At 41.8% G+C, this 14,215-nt stretch overlaps 1 protein-coding gene across 2 annotated transcripts in view; it reads right to left on the bottom strand.

Annotated features, from left to right (window-relative positions):
• Nucleotides 1–2,504: 2,504 nt before the first annotated feature.
• Nucleotides 2,505–14,215, bottom strand: part of DIDO1 (death inducer-obliterator 1) — a 55,785-nt gene continuing 44,074 nt past the window's right edge. For both annotated transcript variants that reach the window (XM_040609127.1, XM_040609126.1), the window contains exon 17: nucleotides 2,505–7,679. In XM_040609127.1, coding sequence (XP_040465061.1) covers nucleotides 4,285–7,679 — 3,395 coding nt within the window. In that variant the 3' untranslated portion in view covers nucleotides 2,505–4,284. The remainder of the gene's footprint in view (nucleotides 7,680–14,215) is intronic.

Below are 14,215 nucleotides of genomic sequence, written 5' to 3'. Positions count from 1 at the left end.
GGGTGTCCCCCTCCCAGCCCAGGCAGCCCCCCCTCCCGCTCCAACACCGCCGCTCACGGTACCGGGTGTCCCCCGCCGCGACCGGCCCGGGGGGGCGGCTCCAGGCCCTCCGCTGCCCCAGGCTCCCTCAGCGCCGCCCCCATGGGCCGCCGGGCCCCAACGGCGGCCTCAGGGGTAGGGCCGGGGCCGGCCTCGCCGCCGCGCTCGGCCCGCGTTGAGCGGGAGTCGCCGGGGGTCGCGGGCGGTCAGGGGAAGCCGCCGGCCCGGGGAGGCCGCTGTGCCTCAGCCCGCCCCGCCTCAGCCCGCCGCAACGCCCGGGCCCGTCCCGCCGCCAACCGCCAACGGCCGCCCGCGCGGGCCGCCCGCGCCTGGGGCTCGGCCCGCACCCCGCCCGGGGGCCCTGCCGGGGGGCGCAGCTGCGGGGCCCGGCCCGTGAGGAGCCGGCCCTGCCCCTGAGGAGCCGGCCCTGCCGAGGGCGGGGGGAGGCGGAGGGGACAGCGGAGCCCCCCTGGGTCCCGCCATGGCCGTTGCCAGGAACCGGGGCCGGTTGCAGACCAAGCCCACGGCGCTGCCTCCCCGCATAGACACGCGCGGCGGGGCCGGTGGTCCCGTTTCCCGTGTCCTCCCCCAGCCGGCGGGGAGCGCAGGGCCGGGTCCGCCGCCGGGCGGCGCAAGGCGGGCGGGGACTGCGGGCCCGGGCCCCCTGAGCGGGGCGGGGAGCGGCCGGCTGTGCGGGAAGGGGCCCTGCGCCGGCCCGCGGTGGGACGGGATGGCCCCGCAGGCCCCCTCCGAGCCCCGGTGGCCGTGCCCCGCGGTGCTGTCCCCCTGTCCCGAGGCGCCGGCCCCTCACCTGCCGCTGGGCCCGGCCGGGAAGTTGCGAGCGGGGGAAACGCGCCGCGACTTGCGGCGAGCGCCCGTGCCGTGCCGGGCGGGTGCGGGACAACGGTCCCCGCCGCTCGGGGCTGGGCGCTGGCGCGTGGCGCTGCGCCCTGCGCCGGGGTAACCGCACGGCAGCACCGCGGCGCCCTGTGCTGCGTGACCCCCGCGCTGGGCAGGAGGGTCACCCAGAGCCCCTTAAAGCGCCGGCTGCTGGGCTGGTGCCCTGGGACCGGGGCTCTGTGCAGCCCCCGGGGCCGACCCCCTGCTCAGACCCTGTTACGTCTCTTTCAGCTTTAAACTCTCAGCCCGTCACAGAGGCGTATTCTGCAAACAAGCCGGAGTGCAAAAGGCACAACATCGCTACTCCAGCTCATAAACAGACTAACATACCTCCCCCCCCCCCCCCCCCCCCCCCCCGCCCGCCGCTCCCTATGCTTTATGAAGGCTTTAACTTCCCTTCAGGTTAAAAAAAAAAATAAAATCTGTTTACTGCTTTCTTTAATAACAGGCACGTTCAGTCAGTGTGGCATGCACAGACGTTCCTCCCCAGGAGGAGGAATGATACCAGGGGCAACTTTAGATAAGTGGTACAGCATTCACTATTCAGCCTGAACGTTGCACCAGTAACTTTTCCTCTAGAAACAAAAGCAGAATTTGTAAAAGTAGTTTTGTGCACACTGGACTTAATAAAACACTTTCCTCCTCTGATCCTTCTGCATGCTCTCCTCCAGAATGCATAAACTCAGACTATTACAGTCTTTTATAGATTCAGTCATCTCTCTGCTTATATTGTTCTAGACATTCAGGGGCTTTTTCATAAAAATTTAGCAAAATACTCTTTGGGAAGTTAATTTAGCATAGTACAAACATAGTTGAAAGCTCAAAATAGTAAGTTGTTTCACATTAATTGAAAGCTAGAGCAAAGCCAGTGAAATATTTTTCTTTCAACACATGGTAACAGCTCAGCACCATTTTTAGTTTCTGCAAATTGAGTGAAATTGTTTTCAGTCCAGCTTTCAGCATCTGCTGCAGCACAGAATACAGGACCCTTGCTGCAAAATCCAAGTCTGGTTCATTATAAACTATATAAAGCTGTGGTTAAAAAAAAAATTCCATTTGCATTTGTCTGTATGCGGTTGATTTTTTTTTGCCACTACATCTGTCGGAGGAAGCATTTACTGTTCCTGAATCGTTAACAGATTCCCCAAACTGACCTTTGCCAAAAGCCACAGAGCTCTTGTGTAACAATGTAAAGCCAAGGAATTAATAAATAGTGTAAACTGAGTTTTTCTTAAGCTCAAAGCTGACCTGAATTAATTAATATTCTTTCTTCAGATTTTTTGGTGTAAAAATCTACACATTACAAACCTCCTAATTCAAATTAAAAAAAAACCCTTCAGAATAAATCAGGGGATGTTTTAGAACTGAGAGAAAAATCAGAAGCACAGATTTACATATGCTTTTTGGAATGCCTACACTTAAACACCAGCTGGTAGTGATGTCCTGCAAAACATCTTTTGTTAAACAATGAGGAAATGAAACCTGTGTGCCAAGTCTCTTGCCATTTGTCGAGAAGTAGCAATCTTTAGAAAATAATAAACACAGATTTAAGAAATGGACAACAGTTCTCTGTAGATGTTTATTCTACTTACAGTAACAAAAACCTGTGAAGTCCCATATTTTAATGTACAGTGATATATTTTGCCATATAAAATACAATTTACAGAAATTTCTATCAAGTAAACCTAAACAAACACACTTAACTTTTTGCATACTTTTATGTATGTCTTTAAATTAGAAACATCTCATTAAAAAAAAAAAATCTTACACCATAGTAGATGTTTGCATTTAATACCACCCCTCTGCATGTTAACATCTTGCCTACAGGTTCAGAATACAGATGATCTTTTCAGCCAGCAGATCCTCGATGTAGAAGGACTTCAAAGATGCACCAATATGAACTGTGAAATCCGTAGTGAGATACGTGGCGTACACGCTACTTGCAATGTAGTCTTCAAGATGCAATGTTTATAGGAATCTAATTTTACATTTCCAAAACTATTTTATAAAAATATCAAAATATTTACCCAACTGTTAATTTACACGGTCAAATAAATTATTGGGGGATTGTTTCATACTTTAGAATTATGAACTTGGAAGAATATGTGAATAGTAGCGATGTGATGTACTTCACAGTGAAAAACTTCCCTCTTGAGTCACAACATGAAATACCACCACTCTTCTCTTCAAGCTTAACGCAGTTACACCTTTTTCAGTGGAGAGTTTTATATACACTACCAGCCTAAGTAGGGTCTAACAAAAAAACAGTGACACTTTTTTTTTTTTTTTTCAGGAGCAAAAATACTTATAGAATGAAAAGTATAATAAAATGAGAACTTTTCTTCAGTCTGTGGCAAAATTCTGCAAGAACAGAAGAAAACCAGAAACATGCTCCACTAAATCAGTTCAATTGAAGTAACAGATTTAGTGGCGTATTTAACCAACTTACTCTTCTTTCCTTTGGTATACCAATTCATTTGTAGTCTTAGCCTTTTTCAAATAAACGTCTGATGGTTTTGTAAGTCTTGCTGGTTATAAAGGTGCTACTCTTGTATGTTTTTTAATTACATATTTGTAAAAATGCAGTATTAAAAAACCCTCAGCCTCATGAAAAAAACCTAAGTATGACTTGTTTCTTTGCTGTACGCCTAACAGATGGATTCCAAAACACAAAATAACTATAAAAAGAGGAAGATAGTGCACTTTAAGCTTATAACATTCCATTTTCAAATCCTCCATTAGTCACAAGTAATTAACACTGTTCTTCTGCAGCCTTTTCCTAAATACACATGACCCTTCCGTTGTAAAATAAACAAGACAGCAACATTGGATTCCTTTTTTTGAAAGCGTGTGCTGCAGGAACAACTTTGACACCAAATATCACGTAAATGAGATGTAAAGGTATGGCTCCTAAGGTCTGGATTAAATTCTCTTATAAAATTACAATTCAAGTTACTGGAAAACATAACTTTATAATCTTAAAAAGCAATATGCTCTTCTTAGACTTTTTCCATTTCTGTATTGTAAATGGAAATTTTAAGATAAAGATGCAAGTAGAAAAACAAAATTTCAGTACAGGTAACGCTGTGAATTTTTATAAGAAAAACATTATGCACAAAATGCAGCAAGTGAAAGTCCAGTATGTTCTTGCCTTTTACCTATTTGCTTATTTTCATTCACAGTTGTTCAAAAATTGCTAATTTGTCAGTACGTTTCATAAGGCTAGTTTTACAACAGCATTTTTTTGTAAAGGTGAGCATATACAGTATATACAGAAGATGCTGCATCAGTCCTTGCTGTGTTGTAAGTACACTGTTTATGGGAAATGGGGTATCAGTCATATTTCTATGACTGAGTAGTGGAAGATGAAGCCTCTGTTTCTGTTGGTTTCGGAGTTTCCTTCGGAGTTTCTGGCTTCATCTCTTTACCAGTTTCCCTACTCTTACTCCGGTCTTTGCGATCTTTTCCTCTTTCTCTCTCACGATCACGATCTCTCTCTCGATCTCTTTCTTTTTCCCTGCTGCGATCCCGGTCCCTGTCTTTCTCTCTGTCACGATCTCGGTCTCTGCTCCTTGATCGATCTCTGTCACGCCTTCTGTAGGATTCTCTGTCTCTGGTTCTTGCTCGCTCTCGGTCTCTGTTTCTTTCCCATTCTTTAGACCGCTCTGAATCCTTCTCTCTGTCTTTGTTTTGGTTTCTGTCTCTGTTTTTATCCCATTCCTTGTCTCTGTGTCTCTCCCAGTCCCTGTCTCTATTCCAGTTTCTGCCACGGTCTCTTTCCCAAGGTCTGCCATGTTCTCGATCCCTTCGTCTCTCCTCGAAGGGTCTGCTTTGTCGATTGTCTGCTTGCTGAGGCTCTGGCTGATCTAAAACCTTGTCTTTATTTCCTCCCTCATATCTCTCCCTCTGTCTCCCTTCAAATGCTTGGCCTCTAAATTCAGGATTTTTGCCTTCTCGGAAGTCAGATGCTGACCACTGTCCTTCCGACTCAGATCCTTGTCCAGAAATATTGGGAAGAGATGCAGATGGTCCAGCTTCCTCCCACATCTCTTTTCTGTGGGCTGGTGGATGGCTTGGAAGGTCCAGGAGGGGTCTTGGGGTTGGCTTCATACCTTGTGGAGGCTGACCTTGGAAATGAAATCTCGAAGCGGAAGGTTCATTTTCTTCGGGAAACACTGCAGGTGTAGCTCCTCTTGGCCCTCCAAACTGAAGGGGTGCTGGGCCTCTTTGGTTGGCAAATCTGGGTGGTGGACTCCCTCTCCGTTCTTCAAATGGCTGTGGCAAAAGTCCTCTTGGACCAGGTACGTGATTTGGAGCTGGACCTCTCTGCCCTTCAAACTGATTTGGGTGAGGCCCTCTTGGTCCCCCAAAATGACTCGGGGCTGGACCTCTTGGCCCTCCAAACTGAGGGCCTCCTCTCTGTCCTTTAAATTGAGCAGGCGGGGGTCGTCTTTGACCGCCAAAAGGAAAAGGCGAAGGTCCTCTGTTTCCCATAAACTGAGGTGGTTCTGGTCCTTCAAACTGTCCTGGAGGCCTAATCATTTCATTATATTGGGCATCTGAGAATTCCCTTTGTTCCATGTGAGGTTCCCTACGATCTTCAAACTGAGATGGTGACATTCCTCTTGGAACACCATGATAAGAAGGGGCAGGGCCCCTATTATCACCAAAAAGGGACGGTGGTCCATGCTGGGTAGAAAATAAGGAAGGAATGGGACCCTTTTGACCTCCAAATCTTCCAGATGAAGGTCCTCTTTGCCCATCATTATTTGGAAAGCCATGCTCTTCAGAGAACTGTGGTGCCGGTCCTCTAAAATTAGGTCCGTGAGGTCCTCCAGGTGCATTGAGCATCAGTGGTGGTGGAGGCGCTCCCTTCTGCCCAGACAGAGAAATTGGAGGTCCAGCTCGGTTTTCTTCAAAGTGCTGTTGGGAAGGTCCGCCCTCACTCGGAACTGATGGAGATTCAGTTTGTTCTACAAATTGATGAGACTGAGGATTTATTTGTTCGTCATATTGCACTGATGAAAGACCCCTCTCTGATTCAAAGTGACCAGCTGCCTTCTCCTGAGAAGTAAACATGGTATTTGCAAAAGAATCCCTTCCCATTACTTCTTTTGACTCATTTGACCATGACACTTGATGCATATCTTGCAAAGACTGGCTGTCGTTTGATGTAGAGAAATTAGGCTGAAAAGATGTACTTGGAGGTGTTGGAAGCAAGACTTTACGTAAAGGTTTGGATGTAGAAGGTTCTCCAGAAGCTGTTTGAGTCACATTTTCCAAATTAACTTGAACAGTGTTTTCAAATTTGCTATTAGATGCCTCTATCTGGGACACCACAGAAGCCTTTTCACTTGAAACCCAATTTTCACCACTAAAACCAGGCTGAGTAGCAGAAATTAAAGTCTTATCTTCCTTACCAAGAGAAGTCTGCAAAGCATTTGGAAAACTTGCTGGAGTCATTTCTCTTGTGGTTATCTCATTCTGTACCACCTGTGGTTTCATTCGAGCATCAACATTGTCATTAGTCTCTGTTGCCATTCTTCTAGCTTGCCGAGGATCTCTATTCTGCCTTGGGTCACAGCCCTGGTTTAAAACTTGTGCTTGCTGATTTAAAGATGAAGGTAAGTCTACTTTCTGTGTAGCTTGCTGGTCCTGATGGAATAGTTCAGTCTTTAGTAGGGAAGATTTTGGTGGTGGCGACATTAAAGCATCAGACACTGAAAAATGAGCCATTGAAACGCCAACAGCTGCTCTTTGTTGTCTGAGGGCTTCTTCTTGTTCCTCTAGTTGTCTTTTCTGTTCTTCTATTTGTTTGTTTAATTCTTCCAACATTTTCTGCTGCTCTACCAAGGATGAGGATGCAGATAAATCAGGCACATATGAAGCAGGTGTTTCTGAAGAATTGTTTTTAGTGTCTGTATACATTTTGTTAGGTAAATCATCAACAGTAACTTTTGCTTCTTCCAAGATAGTTTCATCTTCTGGATCATAGGCCTCATCCTCTAGTTCTGCTGTATTAGATGGTCTTTCCACATTATAATGTTTTTCACCTTCACTGGTCTGCATTTCAAAAGCTTTCTCTGGACCATATTCTTCTTCAGGATCATACGGCCTGTCATCCTCCTCCTCTTCTATAGCTCTGTCTTTTGACATCTGTCCAAACTGCTGCACAATGGGATCTAGCAAAGGAACCGCTGACACTCCTCCGTCAGCAGCAGCTTGACCTTCCTGATTTGAAGACTGGACAGTTTCAGAATCCTTGGCAAGAGGCTCAAAAGTTTTCTTTTTTCCAAAAAGCGTCTGCAGGATGTGTTCGAGAGGTGTGGCAGTTTTTGAGGATGAAGAATGCGTCACAGTAACGCTTGCAGAAGCAGCAGTTGAAACTGGTGGTGGTACAGTAGTTGTAGTTCCACTTTTAATTGAGGACAGTATTTTTAATACTGAAGGTGTAACTGCTGAGGTGTCGGGAATGGGAAGCGGGGGTGGAGGTGGAGGAGATCCTGGTGGTGTTGTACTTACAGCTGAATCCCCTGAATAAAGTGCGTATTTTGGAGTTTTCTTCTCTTGCAAAGCAGCTAGTGGCCCTTTAGAGAACAGTGATGTTTCGGTTTCCTCATGTGCTTGAATTCTGCTTCGCTTTTCCTCGATCTTTTCTGTTTCAATTCCACTGGCAAGACGCTTCCCTTTCTGACAGATAACCAGCCCAAGAATTAAATTTGGCCGAGATGACTCAAGACCTGAAAGAGAACACAAAGATCGTATATGTAAAAACTAATTATTAATCATGCTTTCAGTAGAAACTTACTATTTTATATAGTGGCATCTACAAAAGTCATAAAGATGACAGTTTTTCTAAATTCCATTCAATCACCTGTTGGCAATTTTCATTAGTCCATAAGCACACAGATCCATACTTATTTACTTTTTATATAAATTTGTATATAAGGAAATCCATGTTTTAATTCCTTCCTTAATGTTTTTAATAAAAGATTACAGCAACAGTGTCTCTAAATGTTCAAAACCAAAGAACGGTTTTATATTTTTTTGTACTGTTATATCATTTTTGTTGTTGTTCAAACACACACCCCTGCCTCTCCCCCTGAAAAAAAAACAACCATATGCTTACTTTTAAATAGTTTGCAAATATGCTGTATACAAAGAAATACTGAAAAGTGAGAAAAACTGGGCTAAACTTCATAACTGTATTTCTGTTATAATCAGCAATAAAAGACTACATTGGCATTTGCACCCATCTATAAATACTTTGTCTTAAGTTAAACAAATTGTAGTAATGCTAGAAAGATAACCTCAAACAAACTGTGTTTGGAAACAGTATTAAAGCTTGTAACCCACTCCCTGTTTGGTGGTTTTTTCCTGCTAGATGTTATATTAAAATGGGATAGAGGCAGGGAAACTGCCAACATATATACAACCAAGCAAAAGAGAGCTTAAGCAGACACGAGTTTCGCGTGTGGGGTAAAGGGACGCCGGGTGTGTTTGCTTTCTCTGTAAGAAAATAGTTGGTTGGGCAAGGTGCAAGGTGACTTTAAACCCTCTGTTGCAGGATTTATTTCAATGTTGTAGGGCCTTCCTAGAAGTCAAAACCATTGTGAGCAGGATTACTCCTCTGTAAAAGCTTCAGGCTTGAATCCTTGGCGAAGTATATCCGAAAAGGATGGCAAAGTTTCTGATAAAGAGGGAAGATGCAAAGGTCTGTAGGTCTGTTTCATGTTACTGTGTTTCTTCTTACATGCACTGTTAGCACTGGCACTTGTGGAAGATAAAAATGTCCAGAATGATGGCCAGGGAATAAATCCTTTAACATACAGTTGGTGGCAACTGTAAAAGATCTGTACAATGAAAGGGGTTTTTAAACTTCTGGATTTAATGACTTTTAAAAGGTCCTCATTTGAGGCCCGCTGTCTTTCCCGCATGTGTGCCATTAGTTATTATTTGCAGCCAGCGGGGATGCAGCAATATGGAAACACAAGGCAATCTGTAAAGTAACAGAAACTATTCGCTGTGGTTAAACGGTAAGGCAAGGACTGCGACCTATGTTCTCCCTTCTATTAATGATCCTGTAAGTAAGGGGGTTATATACAGATATTTTCCTTGTTCTTATTAAACCAAACCAACTGCTCATTAAGGAACAATTTTAAAATATCTAATTATTACCACTGAAAACTTTGATACCAAACAACCCCAAACCCACAGCTGCAGATATATTCCATTAGCAAACCACATTCCACATTCACAGCTACACTACTTTGCTGAAACAATGTGAAGTGTTAAGGGGATTTTTAAATTTACCATTTAATGAGAAAATTACATCGGCTGGTTTCCCAAATTTATGTTCATATTTAATAAATCTGACCTCTTCTCAAGTTCTTTGGTTGCTAACTTCACACTAAGAAATAAGTAAAAACAGTTTAGTGTATTTTTAGGTTAAATGTGAAGTTGTGTCAGTGAGAAGATACCTTCCCTCTCACCGCTTAAGCTCAACTCAATTAGAACCTACTTAAGTACAAGATAAAAATGGGATGGAATCGATGTCAAGGGAAAGCCCAAGCATTAGAGTCATATCAGTCAAGACTTCATGTTCAATATAAGCCTATACTGCAGGAATTATTTTCAGTTTGCTAAATAACACACAAAACCATAGCTGCTTTATGTTTTCAAATCACTATTTCTCTTCAATACTCGCTATATATTTCATTAAGCATTAAGTTTTGTTCACAGAATGTCCCTTTAAATGACTGACGCTTCCACTTCTTGCACTCAAATCTTATCACATAGAAACCTTATTTTCCACAAAATGAACTACAGATAAGACAAAGACGGCATTTTTTTCAAATTAAAAAAGTTAACTTCAAGGTTTTATGAAATCTCTATAGACAACTGAGGGAAAAACCACTCCTCTAAAACTCTGTGGCTTTCTGATCCAAACTGGTAATAGTACAGCGAAACTGTTTTAATCACATAATGAACAAACCAGCAAAGTCTGGTTACTCCCTAGTAATAGTCTTTTCAAAAGACCAGACAACATTTTAATGAAAATTTGAGGCCAATCTAAAATATTTGCTTGAGAGCCATTCCTGATAGGAAATCTCATTGTAATTATGTTGAGAAACAAGAATAATTAAATTTGAGTGAAAGTTTTTGCAAAACAATATTCTGTAGAACACATTCTAGAGCCAAAATTTAGTTCAGTGCTCAAGTTCTACACAGTTCTGTGGTTGAAAAGGTGTTAGACATGCTGCTTTAATCAATCTTTTGTTTTTCATTTTGTACTACATATTATTTCCTGTTTGTACATCTACACTTCAGCGCCAAAAAGCCTTTTTTTTTTTTTTCTAGGTACAAGATTTTTATGTTAGTAAGTGTTATTCACCACTTTCTTTCATATTTAGAAAAAACCCTAGAATATAAACACATCAAGAAAATTAACCATCTCTATTACCAGAACTAAGATTTACTAATAATTCAGCACACACACAAATATGCCCCTGAAGAGGGGCAGGGATGCTGAGCTGTACAATGAAAGCAGGCAGGACAGGAACTGAACAGCAGTGAATGGAAGGTTACTCAGAAAGGACCACATAAATACTTGACTTAACAAAATACTCATTTACATCCACAGCCTACAAGCAATCCTAACAGTTCGGCTCGGAATAATTTAGTACTTTAAATGAAATTATATTGATATATAAGACCAGGAAGACAACTTAACTGGGAAAAAAACACATTCACAACTTACAGTCAGCATAGACTCATTAGTTAGAAATGGTTCACTGTGTGTGAATTTGCTTTATATTTTTTCTTTATCAGTATATAACAACTCTATGTCTGGTCTGTGTTGACCAGTGCAGAGTATCTCACAAATTGGGGTTCATCCAAAAACTCCTCGTAGGCATTTGCTGTTCTGCTGTTAATGTTCTGGTTATAGACTTTTATGCAGAGATTGATTTATGCAGTTAGTCACAATGAATCTCAAACACTAAATAACTGAAATAAACAGGTTTCAAAAATCCATCAGACAGAATATCTAATAAACAGCAATTACTGAAAAATGAGTTTTGAATCCCTGCAAGAAACGGAGATCAAGTCACCAATTAAAACAGGGTAAAATTTTAATACACCTTTAAGACAATAAATGCCAGCACTAAGTTAATAACATTAGTTATAATTTAATGTTTTTAGAATTTAGTCATTATGAAGCCATTCAAATGTCACATTTTGATACTGCAATTTCACACAAATATTAGTTACGTTTAACCTGACTTCTACATTCACTCAGTTTAAGGTGATCAAATACTAAATGCTTCTTTTGAGTGGAAACATACAGCTAGAGAAGCATTTCAAAGGTCAGTCCCTTTCTATTTCAATAGCCATCAACAGGTTAAGTGCCTAATTTTAGGTAATAACAAAAATGTTCGCTGCGGTCTCCAACTGTTGCTCAATGAATGTCTTTCACAAGCAAGCATTTTAAAAATGCTGCAAGCTGTGTCGGCAGTGTTGTTAGCTTTCAGTGTTAAATTTTTTATAAAATTATTATCCTATTACATATTTGAAGTCCACATGCTGGTTTTATTGAGTTACATCCTGTAATTAAAGCCATTCTAACAGGATATACTAAACATTCGTATTGGATGAATACTTGTTTTTCTTACCCTTTAATACAGTAAAAGTGATTTAATGAAAAAAATGTATTTATAGCTATAATGGCCATATCTTTCCCTATCATCATCAGCTGGCAAGAAGTTACCTGTACTGTTAAAGGTCTATGCCTAATTTCTGTATATCAATGATAAAACCACGGGAATGGATTAAGTGTACCCATGGTGAACATTTTTAAACCGCTGAAAACAATGCAAGATACTTTATCAGTATCATTTGTCCCAATTAATCATGAGAGCAACTGACGCCCGTCATCAAATTTGTGCACCCTTAATTTAGGGATATAGATCACCTCCAGCATCGTGACACTGCTTCACACTAAGGTACGCTTGCAGAATGGAACTGGCTGGCATAGAAAATAAGGTTTTAATGCCACGTTCTTCTACTACTGCCACTTTTCATAATGATTATCTGCCGAGATGAAAACATGTAACTCCATTCAGAGTACAATTACAATTTGGTTCCATTTTTTGCAATTTTTAAAAGCATTCTAAACAGCATGAGAAGGTTTCATGCCTTCATACTTTAAAACCACACTTCCTACTGTAAACTACCAAAAGGCTGTATCAACATTTGTGGAATCCTTTGTTGATATATGGCTGTTTTATTCATTTAACTGTGCAAGATACTTGTTATGTTGCCAACGTTGCCACTGAATCCCTCAATAAATCACTTTCTATTGGTAATTAAGTCTGATTACACTATTTTTTACAAAGTGCTTTGAGATCTACAGATGGAAGTGCTAAATAACATTTGTGTATGTGAAACAGACAAGTAAATTCACATACAGTAAACCATCGCAAAAAGACAGTGCAGAAGAGCCCACTGATACACAAAATCTGGTAATAAATGTCTGATGAATTAAGTATAAATGTGGATAACCTTCCATTTTCCCCTGGTTTTAAATCACCCATGTCAAAGTTTTTTGCAGATCTTCTAGGTACTAGTGCAGTTCAGAAGTCCTCAGTTGTGTTCCAAATCCAGTCCATCAGAGAACAGGAGAAATTCACAATCCGTACGAGCCTGATGGAACTGGCTGATACTCCTGGAATATCTTCTAACTACAATTCCTGGAGTGGCAGGGTTTTATTGACTCTCCCTCCTCCCCCCTCCAGTCATACTTATCAAATCATCTTCAGCTACATAAAGCATAATGCTTTTTGAGTCCTTGCTAAACTCTACTTGAAGATACACAATTAAATTTAAGGAGACAATGACCACTTTCCATAAAATATTTTTATTGATTGTGAAAGAAAGAAAAAGCGGTAAATTCCATCAGATGTCATTAAAAAGTATGGATTACATTGTGCTGTGGTTTTAATACATACAAAAAAGCAGAAAAACCGCTTACCTGATTTTTTTGCTCGCCCCCCCCATACAGAATCGGGTTTTAGAATATGAACACAACTTTGCACAACCACGAGGTAAGGGCTGCTCCAGAAGTTTCCGAGAAGTGTGAATTGATGGCAAAAGTCTGTGTCTTCTATGAAACTGTTACACCATATTGCCTCTCTTCCTTTGAAACCTTGTTGCTATTGTTATCCTTTAATCCACTTTGCCTCCAATTACGTATTTCAATTTGAAAGCCTGACTCATAAAATTTGCCTCCATGACCACCACCTGCAGATGACACCTGTATTTATACTGAGCTGGTCCCTCCAGTTTTGAAAACCTTTTGCCCGTGATACTCGGCAAAACCAGACTGACATTTGACAATCTCCAATCTAAGGTAAGAGTTTAGTCTGAAAAAGGAAAGCTGGTATTTCCACAGGAATCCAAGTAGGCAACCATTAGGTAAGTGCCTCCCTTGTGCAGGTTATTTACTAGCCCAGCAAAAGACTGCAGACATTTACAGCTGACTCAATGGCTCATCCCATTCTTCTGTTAGTGTCCAGAAAGGAGGGAATTTCTTTTGTTTTGGCTGGAAAAACCAGTCCATGAGTTAAGACTCTCTGCCTACCATCCCTGTGCCAAAAATGTTCTATGCTTAGCGTTCTCACTTCTTGGCTACAAAATGGGAATGAGTTTTTGCCTACCTTTCAAGAATTCAGTAAAGCTAAAAGACTATGAGGTGCTGAGATTCAATTATAGCTATATTGCTGTAATTTAGATAGCAATTATCCCGCCTTTTTAGCTACAGCCTAAAACCAATGCCCTAGACTGGGCACTGTTCCAAGTGACAAGACAGCCTTGGTGTGTATGAGAAAAATCTTGCCTGAGGATGCAGAGCAAATGCCCTTTGCAATCTCATGGAGGAAGGGAGAAAGTGAGAGCATTTAACTAATGAGGTACTTTTTGACTTAACCAAATACCCATTTACAACAAATTTGTTGTTGCTGAAGCCATTAACACGTGAAAACCTGTTCCAGGCACTGTTGCTCCTGCATGTAAGCTCTGAGAATGCTTTATTGAGTTTAGTCCTAAACTTGTATTTGAATAGAGAACAGCCAGCTTCTCAGAAAGGTCAGCTCCTTGCGTGTCCGCTGTTTCATACCTACCGTGCAGTATTTCGCAAACCATTGCTATGATAATGAAGTATTACCTTCATTGCAACCTGCAGTTCTTCAGCTTCTCATTCTGTTATTTTATATAAAAC

The sequence above is a fragment of the Falco naumanni genome, chromosome 10, assembly GCF_017639655.2.
Source record: "Falco naumanni isolate bFalNau1 chromosome 10, bFalNau1.pat, whole genome shotgun sequence".
NCBI classification, from domain to species: Eukaryota; Metazoa; Chordata; class Aves; order Falconiformes; family Falconidae; genus Falco; species Falco naumanni.
This window is presented reverse-complemented; position numbering and strand designations above follow the sequence as displayed.